Source organism: Mauremys mutica, chromosome 2 (genome assembly GCF_020497125.1).
Source record: "Mauremys mutica isolate MM-2020 ecotype Southern chromosome 2, ASM2049712v1, whole genome shotgun sequence".
NCBI classification, from domain to species: Eukaryota; Metazoa; Chordata; order Testudines; family Geoemydidae; genus Mauremys; species Mauremys mutica.
Genome location: NC_059073.1, coordinates 219200213 through 219219961, shown reverse-complemented (window position 1 = coordinate 219219961; position 19749 = coordinate 219200213). Strand labels below are relative to the sequence as shown.

Sequence of the window (19749 nt, the reverse complement as noted above, 5' to 3'; positions counted from 1 at the left end):
TACTTCCTGGAGGGCAGAGTAATTGACAAGCTACAGATTGCCCATTTTAAGACATGCTGGAAAAAAAGTCTCTGGGTGTAGGGGGGGGTTGTGTTTGTTTGGTATTTACTGTGCATTTGTTTCTGGTTTTAAAACTTCTTCTAAACTATGTGGTGTTTTTGGAGCTGATCTCCACTTCTTCTTCTTTGTTCCTTGGCAAGATTTATTTCAGCAACTTGCATAGTTACTGTCCTGTTACTTGTGCTTCCAACTGCTGAGCTGCATTGCTTTTTCTGCTGTTGATCTCAAGCACTGGAGGGACTGATGACACTCACAGAAGACAGGGTGAGGGGACAAGTGCACCATAATCATCATCATCATCATAATACACTTCTGTACCAGTCTTCATCCACAGACCTCTGCAAAGGTGGCGAATCTCATTATCTCTGTAATACAGAAAGAAAAGCTGAGGTCCAGACTGGTTACGTGACTTGCCCCAGATCACACACACATTAGTATCAGAGCTGAATCCAGATCGGACCATTCTCCCACATGGATTGCATGCCAGTTACAAACTTTTCTGGTTTTTTCACCTTACTCTGAAAAGTGGTAGCAACTCCTCCTCTGCAGAGCTGTCTGACAATTGGGGTGTAATTTTCAGGAAAATGTCTTTCAACGTTTTTCATCAAAACTTGAAATTCCAATGAAAAATTCCATCAGATTGTGAGTTGTGACAGTGTCTGGCCAGCTCTACTGACCATGCCTGCAGCTATGGGAAAAGGAAAGTTTCACATCAGAAATAGTTATTCTGTGGGATTATTTCTTATGGCATCATTCCCTTTCACTAGCTTTTTTCTTCTATTTTCCTCTTTGCTTTATTTTCCTCTAATCATTCTCCTTTCTTCAAAATCCTCCATACTATTGATGTGTTATGTCACACTCTCTTCCTCCCCCAAAGTAATGTACTGTTGGTTGTTGGTGCAGATTCATTATTATTTGTTGTTGTTTTATCAGGAATTGCTGTGTTTATGAAATGTAGCAAAACAAATTAATGGGTCACCAGTCTGTAGAAATCATGAGCCACATCCAAAACCCCAGGTCTGCAGATCCTCATGTTGACAAGATGTTTGAAATCTGAATTTTCCAGATGGCCACAACCTTAATAACTGGTCAAATCTTGGATCCATATGCCGGCATATTACAAGATAGCCAAAATTCAGATCTGAATTTTGCAGCTGGGGCTCATGTTGAACTCTCTGATTATAACCTGATATTTTGTACTTGGTTAACGCAAACAGGAAAAAGCTGTAAGCTTGTATTACATATACTGGCTGACAGTGAATAGCTGGTGAAATTGAAATCAGTGGCAATTTTTCCACTGACTTCAGTGGAGCCAGGATTTCACCCATTATATAGTGGAGTCTACATTCGATGTTATACATCACTTTGGTTTTCAAACTCCACAAATTGAAGATAAATGCAAACGAAACACAAAGCTAAATACCACAGTTGTGATTATTTGGTGACTACGTATAACATAACGCTTATGTGAAAACAAGCCTATTAGAAATTCTTAGATCTGTTATTAAATATAGGCAAGCGCTCCTCGGAGATTGTTGGGTATCCACTGAAATGCCAAGTCAAATGTATATCTACTGCTACCCCACATGAGAATTTGGCCCTTTTAGTCTGTATAATGAGTGTTACAAAGGGATCTTGCATTCTTATGTTAATTTCTGGAGAAAATCTAGGCAAGACTTCTTCAAGTTTCTTTCAAAGTATTTAGCCTGTTTCTACTTTGATATAACTTTTATTAGTCTTCGTAGATGTGGCAATTGCATCTTTCCTTTCATGTTCATTACACTGGACAGTTTCAGGCCTGATTCTTCACTGCTGATCTGATTGTGAAAAATTGGTACAAAACACCATCAGATCAGAATGGTAGCATTTTCCATCCACTTTGCACAGGTGTTAGCAACTGGAGAAGATACAGAGTAAAGGGGAATTGAGGAGGTTATATTACAACTGCATGACTAGGAACTAGTTACACTACCTCATCATTGAATTAGAATTCATGTACTCCACCCTGTTCCAAATAGTCTACCATGCCGTACCAAGTCAAATATAGCCCTCAACTTTCCATCCCATCCCACCCCACCCCACCCCACCCCACCGTCTGGCCGTTCCTAGGATTTCCTGTAGGATGTTCCTGTCTCATCTCTTGGTTTTCCATGGCAGAGGGTCATGTCCACCTCTTTTATCCTGGTGGAATTAACACACTGTACAAACTGCAGTGAGTCAGCAGAACTTACTTAGCAGCTTTACACAGGGCTCTAACTCTCACTAGCAGGTCAATCAACAGATGAGTCCTGTATCCTTGTGCGAGATCCTAGATCTTGCCACTCTCTTACAACATGCCTTCATTATGCCTAATGACATATTAATCTGTCTCAGAATGAATAAAAAAGGGGAAAATCCTGCCAGGAAATGTTGAAATTAAAGAAGGAATTAGATTGTTTTTGATGCAGACTCTATACATAATTCACTAGACTGATGTCAGATTAAGGAATGTGCACCTACTCCTTTCTTACTGTAGATCAGCATTAATTTTACATCTTCTCCCATTTTTATTAAAGAATATATTTAGAATTGCAATCTTTCCCCCTCCTCCCCAGCCAATGCACCTCCCAACTATTCAGGCCTCCTCTGTTTTTGCCTAAAGATAAATGTTACAGGTGTGGATTATATGAGAGACCAGTTCAACCTAAATGTTCAAAAGTGACTAGTGACTTTGGGTGACCAATTTGAGACACCTTAAAGGAGACTTATTCCTTTGAATGTGCTGAGAACCCCTTATCTGAAAACCAGCTGAGTCACTCACCAGCTGACTACTCAGAACTGACTAGTAAAAGTTACTAGAGAATTTTGAAAGTGTAGGCCGAAGTTCATGTTTAATTTCTCTGTCTCTCAGTATTGTGATTACAGAAGGACCTGAACCTAAATTCTGGATCTGTATAGCCCCCCAAACTTCATGGGGATTTAAAATCTAAACCGACATCCAAATCTTGCAAGAGGCCCATGGTTTTTACAATGAACCAAACCAAACTCCTGGATTGAAACCCTTCATACATGGGAAGTGCTTAAAATCCTGATCCAAATACTGTCACTTGGGCTTATCTCTCATTACAACCAGTGTCCTCTCAAAATATCATGTTCTATTGCACATAGATCACCTGATTAAAAGACTGTATGCATTTTCATATCTTAGCTTTTTGTTTAAAAAAATTGTGTTGAGGGAAGCATATTAGATTTTGTTAGCTGCAGTTTCCTGAACATGATTTAGTTCCTTCAGCCAGGAAGAGAGAGACTCCTAAACTAGAAGAATTTCCCTCCAAAATACAGTTGCACATGTTCCAATCTCCAGAAAGAATCCACTTCTGCTCCACAGAACTCATAAATAGTGATCAGGAGTTCAAAGAAGCTAAGGTATAATGGAAGAAGGAGGAAAAGGCACAAATAGCAGCATGACAGTTTGCAGTACTGATATAGAGAGCAGAGCTGGGAGGAGTGTTCTTCTGTGTTTGTGAAGTGAACGAGATTTCACATATGTTCAGGGCTTGAGAAAAGTGTAAAGAGAAACTGGAATTTCCATCATATGGGAAATTCTAACATTTTTTAAATGTTGTTTTTGTTCTGAATTGGAATTAAAAGCTGAAATTTCCAGCAAAAAAAAATTTCTGATAAATATAGGTTCAAAATTATCACAACATTTTGTTTTGATACTATCTAATTGTTTAGATAATGATAAAACATAATCTAAACCATATGCATATATATGATAAAATATATTGTGTATATATTATAATAAAAGTAATATTTTAATATAATATAAAAGCCCAAGTGAAATTAATTGAAACAGTAGAGTTAAAACAAATCATTGTCAGAATATTTCATTTTGATAAGGTACATTATTCATAGTGAGAAAGGTGAAACGACTTGTTTTAACTTTTTCTCATCTAAAATGCCATTGAAATTTTCCTGCAAAATGCTTCAATTCTGACAAAAATGAGTGGGGGCGGGGAGGCTGTCATAAAAAGTGTTTCAACTAGCTCCAGTATTTAGCTGCTCTTCTACATACAATGTACACTCTGCTGGAGAGATTCTTTGGAAACTTGACATTAGATATGTGGAAGCTTGTTTGTTTGGGAGGTGGGTGTCTGGTTTTATGGGTCCTGTCCTACATCCAGTTGTGTTTGCTTGTAGATCAAGCAAAATTTAGCTCTGTTAAAGACCTTATGAGGCTATGGGGGGGTGAAGCATGTTCTTCTGTTTACCTCTACACATCTGACCAACCACATCCTGAAATCTAATTCTGTTTCCTTCCCCCTGCTGAGCTGCTCTGAAACATGCCACCACAGCCAGCCTGCCTTTTGTCTACCTGCTTGTTGGTTTGTTTAAATGCTTTTCTGATAAGTTTCCCTTCTAAACTGTGCTATGTTTGTATTTTCAGGAACTTCTCCATTATTTAATTGGTACGCTCCTGCTTCTCATTGCCTCTATTGTGACAACGTCTAAGACCTATAATTCAGCAGGACTCGTAGCTGGAGCGGTAAGGCTGTTTGTTAGATCACAGTGTTTGCTAGTCCTGACACTTTGTTACTTTGTTTACTGTGCATTAGGAATTCATTGCTTGAAGCTTTATTTTCTTTACAATCCTGTCTTGTTTGGTCTTGGTGGGTGTACTGTCCTTTGGCTTGTTTCAATGAACATACCATAACTACACAAAAGAAAATTGTAAAAGCAGCAAAGAGTCCTGTGGCACCTTATAGACTAACAGACGTATTGGAGCATGAGCTTTGGTGGGTGAATACCCACTTCTACATGCATCCAGCGAAGTGGGTATTCACCCACGAAAGCTCATGCTCCAATACATCTGTTAGTCTATAAGGTGCCACAGGACTCTTTGCTGCTTTTACAGATCCAGACTAACATGGCCACCCCTCTAATAAAAGAAAATTGATTACTGTGGGATTCCAGTTCCCTACACTGGGGGAGATGAGACATGTTAAAGAGGTAAAACACAAGGCTCTAGCTGCTGCAAAACACAAAGAACCAGTTGGTTTTGGTGAAGGATTAAGTAACTTTACTTCACTACAAAACACAGCAGTTTGTCAGTTTAGCAACAAAACTTATCATGAGCACAGCATCTCAATGCTCTGCTCTTTGCATTTGCTCCCCACTTAACAAAGCCCAGTTCAAGGTCTGTGTCGTGAGAACTAAAGCCCGCCATGGGATTGGCCCGAGCTACCTCTGCCTCCCCAGTCATGTACTTCCAAAGGGACTGATTGGGGGAGGCTCCGATATATGGGAATTAGACTGTGAAACTCACTCCACCAAGGCCCAGATCCTCAGAGGTATTTAGGTTCCTAAATATTTTTGAAGCTCTGGGCCTAAATGTACAACTCATCTCTTTGACTCAGCTTTCCCTTGAGTAAATGATTTACATTTTCACACATTATAGAAATCTTAAAAATGAATCAAGCTACAGGCAGCAAAGGAAAAAAAGAGCGAGATTGTTGCTTGTTTCTGTTTTTAAATACTTGGGAGGTATTAGCATTCAGCACACTTTTGGGTGCACAGGGTTAAATTCACTTGTGTACAGAGATCCTGCATGAGATCTATGTACCATTTAAAGCCTTTGTAAACTCTAATTTGTGGGCTTAAGTGATTCATATGCTTCATGAAGGCATAGTGAGAGGTGGGGGGGGGGGATTTCTCCATCAATGAATAAATAATTATGGAATTTGAATGCATGGGACTCTCTACAGTGTTGTTAACTGAAGACACTTTCTTTTTACATATACCGTTTCTTTTAACAGACGTTTGGTTTCTTAGCTACATTCCTTTGCGCTTTGAGCATATGGTTATCCTACAAGATCTCATGTATTACTCAGTCAACAGGTAAGTATCAAATGTTAATACTAGGCAGAATAATTCACAAATGGAATATTTACATTTTCCATGGCAGAGTTTGTATGGAAGGATTTATTAATGTTCTGTATCATGTCGCTCAATATATTGACAACACAGTACTTTAGCATGGTCAATTGACACAGTAACTTATTAACAGCTAACAATAACAACATAACCTACATGTAATAATCAGTGAATACTCTATTTCCTCGTACCCCCAAAAAGAGTTCATAGTGGCTTCCTGCATGTTTTTTAATCAAATAAATTAATTTGCCTGTGGCAAACCAAACTGACTCTGACTTCCTTTTTAAAGATGCAGCTGTATGACTGTTTGGCCACTGCAAGATGTTTGTGCGTTTCTAAAAGCGATATCAAAGAAGAGGGTCCACCATGTGCCATGAGGAGAAAGTTGACATTTGTGTGATTGGATTATATTCAGTAGATTTGAAGATTTACTTGAACATCTTATGCAAGGAGAGAAACAACCAATGCTGGAACCAAAGAATTTGGTGTCAAAACAGTTTGATAGAGAAATTGTTTTTTCTGAGCTTTAGAGAAGTGCTCTTTCTGTCTCATGAGCTGGTCTGTGGCTCCCAGTTACGTGCAGTGAGAATATTCAAACCTCCTTTGGAGAGTTGTTTAATTAGGATTTGTATAATTTTAAAGATGGAAAGATTAATTCTGATTTCCTCCATGCATTTGCAGAAGGGAAATTCTGCAAATTCACCTGATTATTAATCTTCAAGAATAATTCCTTTAACAAAGCAACTCTTGCACACCAGTCTGTGCCTGGGAAACCTGCCTTAAGTTCTCTTTTACTTTCTCTTTCATTGTCATTGATATTTTTACATCTGTTTGGCCAGCGTCAGAAAATACTTTTTCAGGAACTATGTCCTGGACAACTCACTGTGAATGCTCCCTTCTAACCGCAAATGTAAACTGAGTTTTCTAGATGCCAAAATAATTAATTTTGTTCCTACATTTTTAATATACGGTCATTTATAACCCCCCTGAAAACTCTTTTCTCTGTACTGTACAATAGGTATGGAAGAACATATGCTTAGTGGTGCACTAAGTCTGTTGCTTTCCTCCTCATATATATGTATTTGCATATTTCCAGTCTCTCCGTTCCACAGAAATAACCCATGGAGAGGGAAACTCTGAGTTTCCCAGAAATTATTCTCTTGTGGGGGGTGAGGGAGTGAGTGTGTGCGTGCCTGTGTGCATTTCCCCTAGAGTAGAACCATCTGGCTCCTCCTACTTAACGTACAATCTGTATGGATGCCCCTTACCTCTGCTCTGTTAGAGCTGTTCTTTCAGGGACACTGTGTCTAGTGTGGCCGTTCCTGGATTCCTCCTAAAGTGGGGTTTCAGAGCAGGAAGAGGGAAATGGTGTCAGTTAATGCAACCTAATACTGCACTTACCTTTTTCTATCCCCCTCTGCAGTTCTGGAGATGAGCAAATTCAGAGCTCCCCCGCCCTGCCTTTTCCTAATCTATCTCCACAGAGCCAGAAACTCCCAGAGCCCTTTTCAAGAAAAGGGGAAGTGTGGCAGAGCTCTCCTCTTCCTGAGTTTGTAAATGAAATTGTGACTGACCTAATTTTGCTATTTGTATTAGACATTTTTTCTAGTGTAAATCTGGTTCATGAAACAGCCAGGGGTAAATGTGCCTTAAATGTTACAGATTTTTAACAACATCCCACTCTGGCCTGCCTTTGTGCCTTACAGCTGGGTCTGGTATTTGTTCTGTTCACTGCAGATAGGATGTCTTTTTTTAAATTGTGTGAATTTAGTGCTCAGGAATAGTGCTGCCGCTCAAGAAAACATAATCCCCTATTTATCTAGAGCCCCCAGGTAGGAAGGGCGCATGCTTCCTTGCTGTGCCCTGCCAGTCCACCTCAGCCATGACTGGGCAGGTCTGAGAGGAGTTCATTCTCTGTGCCTGCTCTGCTGAAAATGCCAACACCAGGGCTGATGCTCTGTGTGATGATACTCGCTCCCTGACTAAGCCCCCCTGAGTAATTTTACTTTTGGTGGCTGGTCACTGACCATGATTTGGATTAGGGCCCCAGAGGTTTAAGGACAGATTTCTTCCAGGCCCAGGAGAGGAGTATGTAATAGTAGTGATATACTACTTCTCTTCCCCTCCTGTGAAGGGAATGCTCACTCAGTTACTGTGGAAATGGACTTCCCCCACCCAGCCACGTGGAAATGGACTTCTGACACAGCAAAGCCAGCTACATGCTGTCCTACGTATGCAGCTTCCACATCCTCACTGACCATAGTAGCCAAACAGAATAGCCTGAAGGCAAGCAGCGATTAGCCGAGAGTTCTAACAAGAAGCTGAGATCTCTCAGAACAAAGCAGGTTCCCACAGTTCTCAGTCCATTCACCTTCCTAGACAGCTTTCCTCCATACTGCAATCATGTCACTGATCCCTGTGCTGCACTGCCATTGGTGACACCTCCCCCTGCCACAGGTTGAAAAAATCCCCAACTAGGAGTTCAATGCACCCTAAAGGCCATAGCATTGCTGGATATCATTCTGTGATGGCTTGAAATGTGTTTTCTGGAGAACTAATGGAAACTCCCCCTTTGGCTTGCATCTGTATGCAGAACAAAATGCTGTGAATTTGCTGTATAATATTGAATACAAGTGTTTAAAAATGAATGATACATTTGTCTTGTAGAAGATTATGGCTTGAGAATGAGCCTTTGTGGTTAGAGGATGCCTATGCAGTTTGTGACAGCTTAATTCTCCTTTTAATTGCTTTAAAATTGTTCAGTTTTTCATTGCGCACCTTTCAAATAGCGGTTGCATGTGTTCTGTAAAAGCAGTTGAGAAACATTCTTCAAAAAAGGGCTGAGGAGGAGCAGCAGATTACTGTGTCAAACATGCACCCTTGAAGAGCAAATCCCTATGCGAGTGTAGTTAGCATGTGGCCTCTGACAAAGAAGGCTAGGAGAATTCCAGAGATGATACCAAACAATGGTAGCTGATGCAGATACTGTGAGTGAAGGATTTTCAGTGGGGTGTAGAAACACATTGCTCACTACAGAATTCCAACTTGACAGTTAAATGAGACTCCCTGCCTGTGCTCACCTGTCATAACTATGGTAATGAAGATGCTAACAAATATTGCCACTCATCAAGTTGTTGCACAGCTGAAGGAGCAACAAGATAGAGCTGGAGAAGTGCTTCTTTTGAGCCTTTCTCGTCCATTATTTTCATATTTCACATCCTCTTTCCTTCTGAGTATACATTCTGCTAAAGCCAAAGGAGAATGTTACGAATCATAACCTGAGCGTGAGGAAGGCGGCATCAATTTGCAGCTGAATCACGTACCTTAAGATGAAGTATTTACTGCTCGGACCTGTAGGCTCCATAGCCCGTACAGGAGGAAAGATGCAGCCTGGTCTATTTACACTTAAGGAGTTTCAGGCTTTATGCTCTATCAAGGTGATAATGCAACACTCAGCTGGGTAAAGTGGGGGCATCCTGCTCTAAGATGTATATACCACCGTTTGAGGTGACAATCAGGCTGCATGGCTTATACACACTGCTGTCGATGTTCTGGTTAAAGCTTAGCACACTCTTTTGGTGCCTGTCGCCTGTTGTCCCTCTTAGGCATATCAGGGCACTGGGCTATATTTCCACTTAGACCTATCAGGAACTCTCATCAAGTGGAGGGCTCACCCTCAGGGTACTTTGCGTAGGTCCCACCTCAGAGCCTGTGTTGGTTCCCAGTGCCCTCAAGCTCAATGGTGGCCGATGGAGTGCAGGAGCCAGGGTGGGGAGGAGGAAGTGAAGGAAACTGCTCCACACAAGACCAAAGCAGACACCAACCGCTGGTAGGGCATGACGCTCAGGCCAGTGCCTCCCCTTCTTGTGCAGCAGGGGTATTTGTGAACTGCCATCTACCGCCTGCTTGCAGCCCAAGGGAGGAGCAGCAGCGCTGGAGCCTGATTCTACATCAACCTGCCAGCAGCAGAGGGAGAGATCAGAGAGGAGTGAGTGCCCCCACATGCTACGCTGGTGGCTGTAAGTGGGTCCCTATATTATTGTTTAGAGGTGGGAAAAGAGTATCTCTGTCCCTGACTCTGGAAGACAGGGACAAACAAGGCCTAAGTGCAAGAGGAAGCGTGCAGGGGGACAGGAATGAGCAAAGGGCTGGTTTTGAGGAGGGACCGAAGGCCTCAGATTGGTTTTGCAGTTTGTCTCATGATGAGAAAACACACATCTGTGAACAGGTTGTGTAGCTAAAAGCCATTAGTGTATCAAAAAGGGTCCAAAGTGCTCTGAGTGTACAGAACTGTTATGTGGTTAACCTGGTCTAGTCTATCAATGTTTATTCTGATGATTTGTTTAGAAAAACCACTCTTGCAGAGTTACAACTGTGCTTGAAGAAAAGCAGTGAGGGATTCCTTTGTATAGGAACAATGTAATAAAAACCTTATCGGTGACCTGCACGTTGGCCAAGAGGACTGGCAGGAACTGGCTGCCCAAAGCACAAGAACCAGGTGGGCCATTCACCCCAGCAATGAAGTTCAAAAATGGTCTGGTTGTCCTGTACACCTGCTCTTCTTTAGGATGTGCAATACATCACACTTTTTTTTTTTTTTGCACAAAACCTTTGTCCTGGGCTGGTTCACATTTCCTACTGTTATTGTGTCAGTTATTGTTTCTTTGGCTGCAACAGCTGAACCACTGAAGGACCAGATTACCTGTGTGTGTTTAGTACAGTTTATCTTACACACATCACTTCACTCGGGTCTCAGAGCCTGGCACTGTTAAAGCTAACAAGACTGTAGGCCTTTCATGGAGAGGGGCCTCTTTGAGCCTTGAGCACCCATCACCAACTGCTGTTAGCAGTATATCAATGATCCAGAAGAGCTTAGCACACACGAACAGAAGCTGGATAGTGTATGCCTATCTAAAGGCTCTGGCTATCAGCAAGAGACATTCTAAGGCTCTGTCCACACTGAAAATGCTACAGGCTTGCAGCTGTGCACCTGCCGTGCAGGCACTTACTGCAGTACCGCATGTTTATCCACCTCCCCAAGAGCTGGTAGTTAGGTTGACAGAGAAATTCTATCCAGCTAGGGCTGTCTACAGCAGGGGTTAGGCTGACATAGCTACGTGCTCTGAGGCATGTGGATTTTTCACACTGAACCGTAGCTATGCCAATGTAAGTTTAGACCAGCTCCGGTCCTCTACTCATGCATGGCTTTCTTCTTCATGAACCATGACCAAACCAAGCACATAGCTTTAATTGCCACAATTTCAGCACTATAGGGGTGGTGCTGTTCAGTAGTTTGTCAGACCTGAGTGCTTTACAGTTAGATCCAAACCCTATTAAGCTAGGAACATCATTTTGTTGACTCATAAACACACTTTACTGAATAAGAATCCTACTGCCCGGAATATAAATTGACCTAAATTAGCCAAGTTTGTTGTTTTTATCAAAGTATTATGTCCTTTGCTCAGCCACATGAATCTTACAGGCCCTGAAGCCAAATCTCTGCATCCACTTTATCCCAGTAGTCAGAGCTTTATTAAAATTTGGTATTGTCATAAAGTGTAATGACAATGAGGTTTAATATAGCATGCGGGGAGGGTGGAGGGGCTTATCTCAAACTGAGTATCAATCACTCATTGCCTTCTGGCCTGTGTATATAATTCCACCTGCTGCTTTGCTGCTGTATTACTATAAATAAAAATGGACACAATACACTTCTGGCTTCCATGTGGAGGATATGACCTGAAACCCAGGTAAGCGGCCCAGGAAGTCAAACCCCTGCTCCCACATTTCCTTGCTAAAATCTCCCATAAGCCACTGCTTCAGGAACTGTGGGCCTGATTGAACACCTCCACGGGCTCTCTGCTGCCCTCCAACCTCACAAAGCATACCTACAGCCAAACAGACTGGGCAGTGCAGACGCACAGCTCTGGTGCTCGTTACACTGATGTAACATCATCGGTTTGGTTACCAGCCTGAAGCAAATAAGAGAGCAGGTGATTAACTGCAGCTCAGAAACAAACATGCAGGTATCTGCATTGAGAATTTTGGGCCATCTTCCCACTCTTGTTCTACCACCGGTGGAAGCAACAATAGAGACTGGAGTGCAGACAGAAGGTAGGTGTTTTTAGCAACCAACCCCCTATTCTGAATGGGGCTAGAAAACACTGGGGTAAAGCACACCTGGGTCCTGTCTGCACAATGGGCACTGATTGAACTGTACACCATGGTGAATTTCATGTCCTGCCTGTGCTTGTACCAACAGTCCAAGAAAGCATGAGTGTACATGCATATATGCTAAAGACAAGCAATTCTGGCTGCTGACTAGTCAGTTATTAAATACTTGGTGAGAAATCTGAGTGCCAGACCCAGTTGTCTATACTGCTGAGCCATCTGCAGAACACATTATGAACCAGGTACTCTACTTAAGATAAGTTTGAGTGAGGGGCTTCATGGCAGTTATTAAGCATACCCCAGCTGCAGCAATGCACACATATTTGATACAACACAGAAAAGTCATTGCCCTTTCCCATCTGGTAATAAATACCCAACAGAATTGGCTCTGCTTTGCTATTTACTATGCATTAGTCTAGCTGTGAGGGTGATGGAAAGCAAGCTAAAGGAGTGCTAGAGCACTAGGCCTTGCCTGCCAAAGAGGAAAGTCCTCTCCCCGCTCCAGCCTTCACATTGGGACTTTGATTTTAATAATTTTTAAAAAAGGCATGTTTTTTTCTGTTGCAGCACAAGTCCTGTTTCCCTCCTACAGTCAACTAATTACTAGTTCATATGATCTCATCATCCCTGTAATTAGGGCTGCTGTATGGTCATGGCAATTTTTCTGCGTCACAAGGTGAAAATGGCAAAAGCTGTATCACTGTACCAAAACGAAAGTCAGATAGTGCATGATGACTCTGCTAACCTCTGTGTTTCTACTGAAGCATGGGGAATGAAACCACAGAAGGTGCAGTAATAGTTACAGACATCGGAGGCCCTACCCCAAGTTGATCCCATTTAAAAAAAAAAAATTTTTCCACCTAGCAGAAGATAAAAAGCCCCCCCCCCCCTTCGCCCACACACACACCTGAAAACCCTCCCTGGAAAATCATTGAACTGATCCTTTCGTTTTCAAAAGGCCTAGAGTTACAGGTTAGAAATCAGTTCACACTAGTAAAATATCAAGTATGCTCATTTAGCCACACTCACCAAGAGAAGGATTGTGAGGTTAAACCAAAACTAATGTAAAACTAGAAAGGGGCAGGGAAGGACTTTGAAAGTTAATACCAAGCAATTCTCATTGATGGGTTTCTTTTGCCCTCTTGTGGACAAACTTCTGCTGCAGCTTTCTCTGCTGGCTTATTAATGTAACCTATGAAAACAGTGGCCTGGGCTGACAGCACATAGGACCTGACAGAACGTACATGCAGCCTCTAACATTTGGAGGGTGGGTAACCACACAGAAAGCAGAAGGCTCCTTTGTGCCAACAGAAGAAGAATCCAGGAATAAAGGGCACTTAAAACTAGCTCACTTTCTCAGCACCAAATGGTAATTGCTTTAATTGACAAACATTTCCAGCAAAATAGAGGCAGCTGCACAGACTACAAAAAAGGCCTAAAGCTAACATCCTCTTCAAATGGGAGAGCCCAAGCTATTCTGGCTGCTTGGAGCACACACACAACTGCCCAGCTCCTTTGAGGAGGAAGAAAGAAGATTCTTATTAGTATATTGACTGAATTAAAAGTATACATGGGACTAGTCTGAATAAGCTGATCTAAGAAAGCCTGGCTTGCTCAGGGGACAGGCAGATAAAGAAGAGTATCAAACATTCACATGATTTAGGAGTACAAGTCTTATTGAAAGTCAGTGGGATGTGTGCCCCTAATTCCCATAGGCTCCTTCAGAAATCTCATAAGGATTCTTCCAAAGCACAGTTTTGAAAGTTAATGGAAAACAAAACATTAAAGGCCATAGACTTTACAAGGGATGGATTTAGTCAAAAGGGGGAGAAGTAATTTTATAGGTACAGTATATTGAGGGGTTTAGGTCTCTATGACCCAACCACCAACTTCTTTTTCACAGACACACACTCCCTACCCCCCAAGCTTGGTCACCATCATTTCTTCATCTATGGTCTCATCTCACTCCAACACCTGTGGGCCTCAGCTGATAGGGAATTTCTCAGCCACCATCACCAGGAGCTGCTCTTCATCTCCTGGCCTGACTCTCTCTCTCTCTGTGTCTGTGTCAAGCTCATACCAACAGTCTCAAGCTGGTGGGTGAGAAAGTAAGCATGGCATAATTGCAGAAGTAGGGAAGATCTCATACAGACAGGAATAGTGAAAAGCGGGATGTGCTGTGATTATGACCAGGTCCTTCCACCTCTGTGTAAACACACATAGGTCCTATCTATATCCTATCACTATACATAGGGTTCAAAGAAACCTAGGGTTTACCCTGATGGCTGTGCCCAGCCTGTACAATGGAGGGTACATTGGCAGCTTACCAGGAAGCAGAAGGCCACATCTAACCTGAATATCATTCTGAGAAATGTTGACAGCTTAACACACAAACCTATGTGTGTCGCCCATGTGTCTAAGAGATTGAGAAATTGCTCCTTTGAATTCACTAGGAATAAAACCATGTGATTGATCCGCTTGGTGTCCACTCTTCAGTGTTAGAGAGGAAGGACAAGTTGCATTGCATGAGCGCGTAGGTGGCATGTCGTGCTCCTTGCTCTAAAGAGGAAGCTCTCCCTCCTACCCTAAAGAAACCTCTGCAATTAATTGCAGATGGATGAATCATAGCATACAGGTGCTACTTGCATATTATCTAGTGAGCCAACAGATTAAAGGCATATTCTGCTTTGTTACACTGGTGTAACTCCACTGACTGTACAGGAGTTACTCAGGGACAAAGCCCTGCTGTGTCTCAGTATGTCAATAGTAATATGGACTTTGTACTTGAGAACAAACTGCATTGCCCTTCCCACTACTCAAGTTACGTTCATTATCTATAAATCCACAGCTGTTACTCTTCCGTTACATTATTGTGCTTTATTTCTTGTGCTTGTGGCTAATTGTTCCAGTCACACTTTTCTCAAGTTAAACCCTTTTCAAATTCACAAGAATTTTTTTTTGTCCCAGCAATCCTTAACAGAATGCTGACTGATACGTTCATCTGAAAACCAAGGCCCCATTGACTTCAGCGGAGACAGGTTTCACCCCTCATGGTACAAAAAACTGAGGTACACTTCACCCTTTATACCAATTTCAATGCATATGGTGAAGAAAAAGGTGTGTAGTTATACCATGCTCACATGGTTTGCGAAAAAATAAGTAAAAAAGAAGCCTTAGAGAGAAAGGTGCATCTCTGTCACCATTACATGGGAGCAATAACATAACAGACTTGGTGGATTGGAAGGAACTTACAGAACAATGAAAACAGAAATAGGAGAAAAACATTAAAAACTATTTCCCCAAAAACCTGCATGTTTGACTTAGAATTTTTTAGCACTTAGAGAAGCATTTTCAAAACTGACATCTAATTTCAATCTTACCCAGCTGAGTAGTTTGATCATTCTTCTCTAAACTAGGATAAATGCATCCCTACAACTACCTTTTCGTTTCTGAGCCTTCTTAATACAAGCCATTTTAGCACTATTTTTCAATGTCACAAATATTAAGCATATTTCAGACGATAATTTGTGGGAACTTCCATTGAAAATATCCAACTTCGTAAGACTAAGATGAACACTTCTCCCCAGTCCAAGGACAACGGAAGCCCTCTCCATCAAATGGCAAATGGCCCTAACTAGAAACAAAGGAGGAAGTAATTTCCTTCATTTTCCTCTAGCAGAAGTGGATACTAATGCCAAATTATTAGTAGATGAGATGAGAGACTGTAAGCAAGTTACTTACTAATATTTTATTTAAAATTATTAAAATATTTTAGAAATCCAGTAAAAAAGCATAGCACATTCAAAAGGCCATAGGTTTAGAATGGAAAATTCTTTAACTATTTTGAAAAACTTCAACTGGAATTTCAAGGCATTTGCGGTACAGGCCAAAGAACTGTACATAATTATACAACCATTATATTTTCCTAACCCAGTAAATATTAAAAAAAAACCCTCCTTAAATCTCAAAGCAATGAAAATACAAATTAAATTTGACAGTTAAAAATTATCTAGATATACATTACACATGTACAGCAACAAATGAACATATTCAAAGGTGTTTTTAGACATACATTTTATATCTTAAATAGAACACTATCCAGCTAATTTGCTGTGGCAATCAGTAATACATACTTTTTAAAGAACCTCACAAACTGTTTCCCTTTACTGGAAGTTTTGTATTTCTCTTGTACGAGTTGGTTTCTGTGCTTTGAATGGAACTAAAAATCAACATGATGGCAAATGCTGTTATGTCAAAACATCTTTTGCAGAACTCTGGGAATAGTGTAAGATAGTTCACTTCTTTCCAGGTGTGGAGGGTGAAATTGGGAAGCTTTGTCACCATGGAATTTTCAGGTGCTTCTGGTGTCTGAGAAGGATCCATTGCAATAGGTTTAAGTCTCTCAACAGTAATGGCAGCAGGCCCATAATCCCATAGACAACTACTGATGACCCTCTCTTGGCGATAGGACATAATGCACAGGTAGGCTTCCTATAGTAATTACTCTCTTCCACAGATTTTATTACTGATTAAGCAAGAATTTTTGCAGGGACATTTAATCCTGCTTAAAACTGCCCCTCTCCACTTTTGTGACCAAGCCTAATTTTAAAAGAAAAGGGGGGGGGAGCACAAAGAGTTGAGTCTGACAAAAAAAACATCAAATAGGATATTTTTTTAGAGTGAAAAAAATTCAAAACCATTTTTACAGCAATAAAGTCTCACTCCAGCCAACGTACAAGTGTGGCTGGGTTCTGAAGGCCTTACATCCAGCTCTTTTCTATTTATATGGTTTCTACAGTAGTTGGTAAAAATTGCTTCCAAATATCTATGAAAAAGTTATATGCTCAGTCTTCATAGGTTCACTTAAAGAAACTCAAACAAGAGTTTCAGAGTAGCAGCCGTGTTAGTCTGTATCTGCAAAAAGAACAGGAGTACTTGTGGCACTTTAGAGACTAACAAATGTATTTGGGCATAAGCTTTCATGGGCTACAGACCCACTTCATCGGATGCATGTAGTGGAAAATACAGTAGGAAGATTGTGTATATATCTTACACAGAGAACAATCTTCCTACTGTATTTTCCACTACATGCATCCGATGAAGTGGGCTCTAGCCCACGAAAGCTTATGCTCAAATAAATTTGTTAGTCTCTAAGGTGCCACAAGTACTCCTGTTCTTTCTTCAAACAAGAGTTGTAATCCCAAAGTCTTTAAAAACAAAAATGAAGAGTTTTAGACCAACATCATGCTCATAAAACTTATGCCAACACCACACATGCACACACCATTTTAAGTTAGTAATTCCAGTTCTGTATGTCCACTACAATGTGCATAAACTCACTTGAACCCAATTCCAGGCTGGTCTAGTGGTAGCACTCTATTGCCACATGAGAGAGACTGCGAGTCTGACAAGAATTGGGTGTGCTTTTGAGGGTAGTGGGCCTTGCATTTCCCAGAGAACGCCTATGGCAGTTTAGAAAATAGAGCTAACTAGTTCCTAAACATTATCCGTTCCCTTTTCATGACATAATTGATAATAAATGTTTTTCATTCCTTTCTATTGGAAAAAGGCATTTTCAGCCTCTTATTTTAGAAAGAAATAAGGTGACACTCAAATCTGTATGAGGTCACCCATCTGTTGTGGAGAGTGGTGGAAGCCCCATTGCTTGGGACATTTAAAACTAAAACTGGACAACACACTAGGAACCCACACTGCAGGGAATAGTCCCGACATAACAAGGGGGTGGACTGAATGCTACTTTCTACTTATAGCAAGGTCTTTATTTTTAAGATCAGTGTTTATAGCCACTTTTGATGCAAAAAGTAAAACTGTAGTAAAAACCATGCACAGAGAAATTAACAAAACAGGATGGAGCCAAAGATTAATGATATTCATTGTAGTGGTTCTAAATGAAGGACTTCCACAGTATGACAGAGATCCCCAATACTGGGAAGTTTTATATTTTCAGGGGTATTGCTTGTAAAGGTAACTTAAAGTTATCTCTCTTATTATGCACGTAACTACCAGTGATGGCAACAGCTGTTCTATACATGTGAGGAGACAGTAGGTCCTTAAGTACAGATGTACAGAGAAAATAAATACGTCCGTCTTAAGCAAGCACGTTTCATTCAGAAATGAGGAAATTTCACTAAGGAAAGCGAACCTTTATTCTGAATGTAAGCTTCAGGCTAAGCTTGCTGCTCTACACCACCTAACCGCATTCCTTCAGCAAAATGTAGTGTTGGTGTCAGATTTCTTTCACAAACAGGATCAACGCTTCGTGAGCTGTCACATTTAACAAAGGGAGACCATTACAACCATATTATGTCTGATCATCTGAAAGTAGCAGCCTTAGAAAAAGCCTCCGATTTCACTTACAATACTTTAAAGCCCTTACTACTCTGTCCTCAAAATAGGGCAAGAGTAGAAGACAACCTGTTCCTAGAGGGGTTCGTCCCAGTGCCGCCTCAACGATTTAAAGGGCTGTAGGTTTGACATAACACATTTTGGGAAAGTGATGCTAATAGTCTCAAATCATGGAAGACATGGCAAGTGTCATGAAAAGTCAGACAACAAACTAGTTTTACATAATGAGGCCTCTAAGATACTAGTGTTTTGGGTTGGGGTTTTTTTGGTTAAATTTTGGCACCTCATGCTCTCTTGGAAGTTTACTACAATTTATCCTGCTTACATAACCCTCCGTTGCAGGTGTAAGAATCTCGTTTTCCCCTCCCACAGGAAAAAAAAAAATCTGCAAAAAACCCCACCCTTCAAACATCTGAAGAATGCCTTTTCACCACTGCCCTGCATATGTGACTCAACCGGTCTGGTCTTTCGCATCCTTGCACTGCTTGTGCCTAACCCGCTGCTCACTAATAGCTTCCCTTTTCATCCCAGGGGCTGCTGTCCTAAGTCTAGAAGTTTATACAACTGCTTGCTTCCTTATTTATCCGTTCACCAACTGAGCTGCATGCAGGACCAAGGACAAACAATAATCAACTTTCATGACCATTCATCTTCAACTCCACATGGACAAACTGTATGTCATTAACAGTATGTGTGATGTGCACTGGGACGGTGCCAACGTTTCATTATTTTATTTTTAAGTTAAACTTTCCCTGGAAAAACTTAAGCTAATTACTTTTTGTGCTGCCCTTGTGAACTGAAAGGATTAATTGGTCCCTGCTCCCTCTTTTTTTTTAAATATATCCCTTTAACCAGTGATGAGCTGCCAAATTTTTAACCACGGGTTCCCTCCTCCCTCCAAAATTTTAACAACGGGTTCCCTCCTTCCCCCCCCCCCCTCCGGGGGGGGGGGTCGTGCCCCATCCAACCCCTCATGTTCCTTGACACACACACTCCGAGACCCCTGACCCATCCCCCCTTCCCTGTCCCGACTGCCCCTTGCCGCCCCACCCAACCCCTCCTCTCATTCTCAATGGCCCCCAGAACCCCTACCCCATACAACTACCCCTTCTCTCTGTCCCTGAGTGCCCCCACCACCTCATCCAACCCTGCTCTTTCCTGACTGCTCCCCCGGACCCTTGCCCCCATTCAATCCCCCTGTTCCCTGCCCTCTGACCCCCCCACCCCCAAACTCCC

General features: G+C 41.5%; 1 protein-coding gene across 1 annotated transcript in view; it reads left to right on the top strand.

Annotated features, from left to right (window-relative positions):
- The window catches only part of CMTM7 (CKLF like MARVEL transmembrane domain containing 7), a 35802-nt gene extending 24130 nt beyond the window's left edge, over nt 1-11672 (top strand). Inside the window, exons 3-5 of the mRNA XM_045003094.1 lie at nt 4490-4588; nt 5859-5940; nt 6266-11672. Coding sequence (XP_044859029.1) covers nt 4490-4588; nt 5859-5940; nt 6266-6279 — 195 coding nt within the window. The 3' untranslated portion in view covers nt 6280-11672. The remainder of the gene's footprint in view (nt 1-4489; nt 4589-5858; nt 5941-6265) is intronic.
- The last annotated feature ends 8077 nt before the right edge of the window (nt 11673-19749 follow it).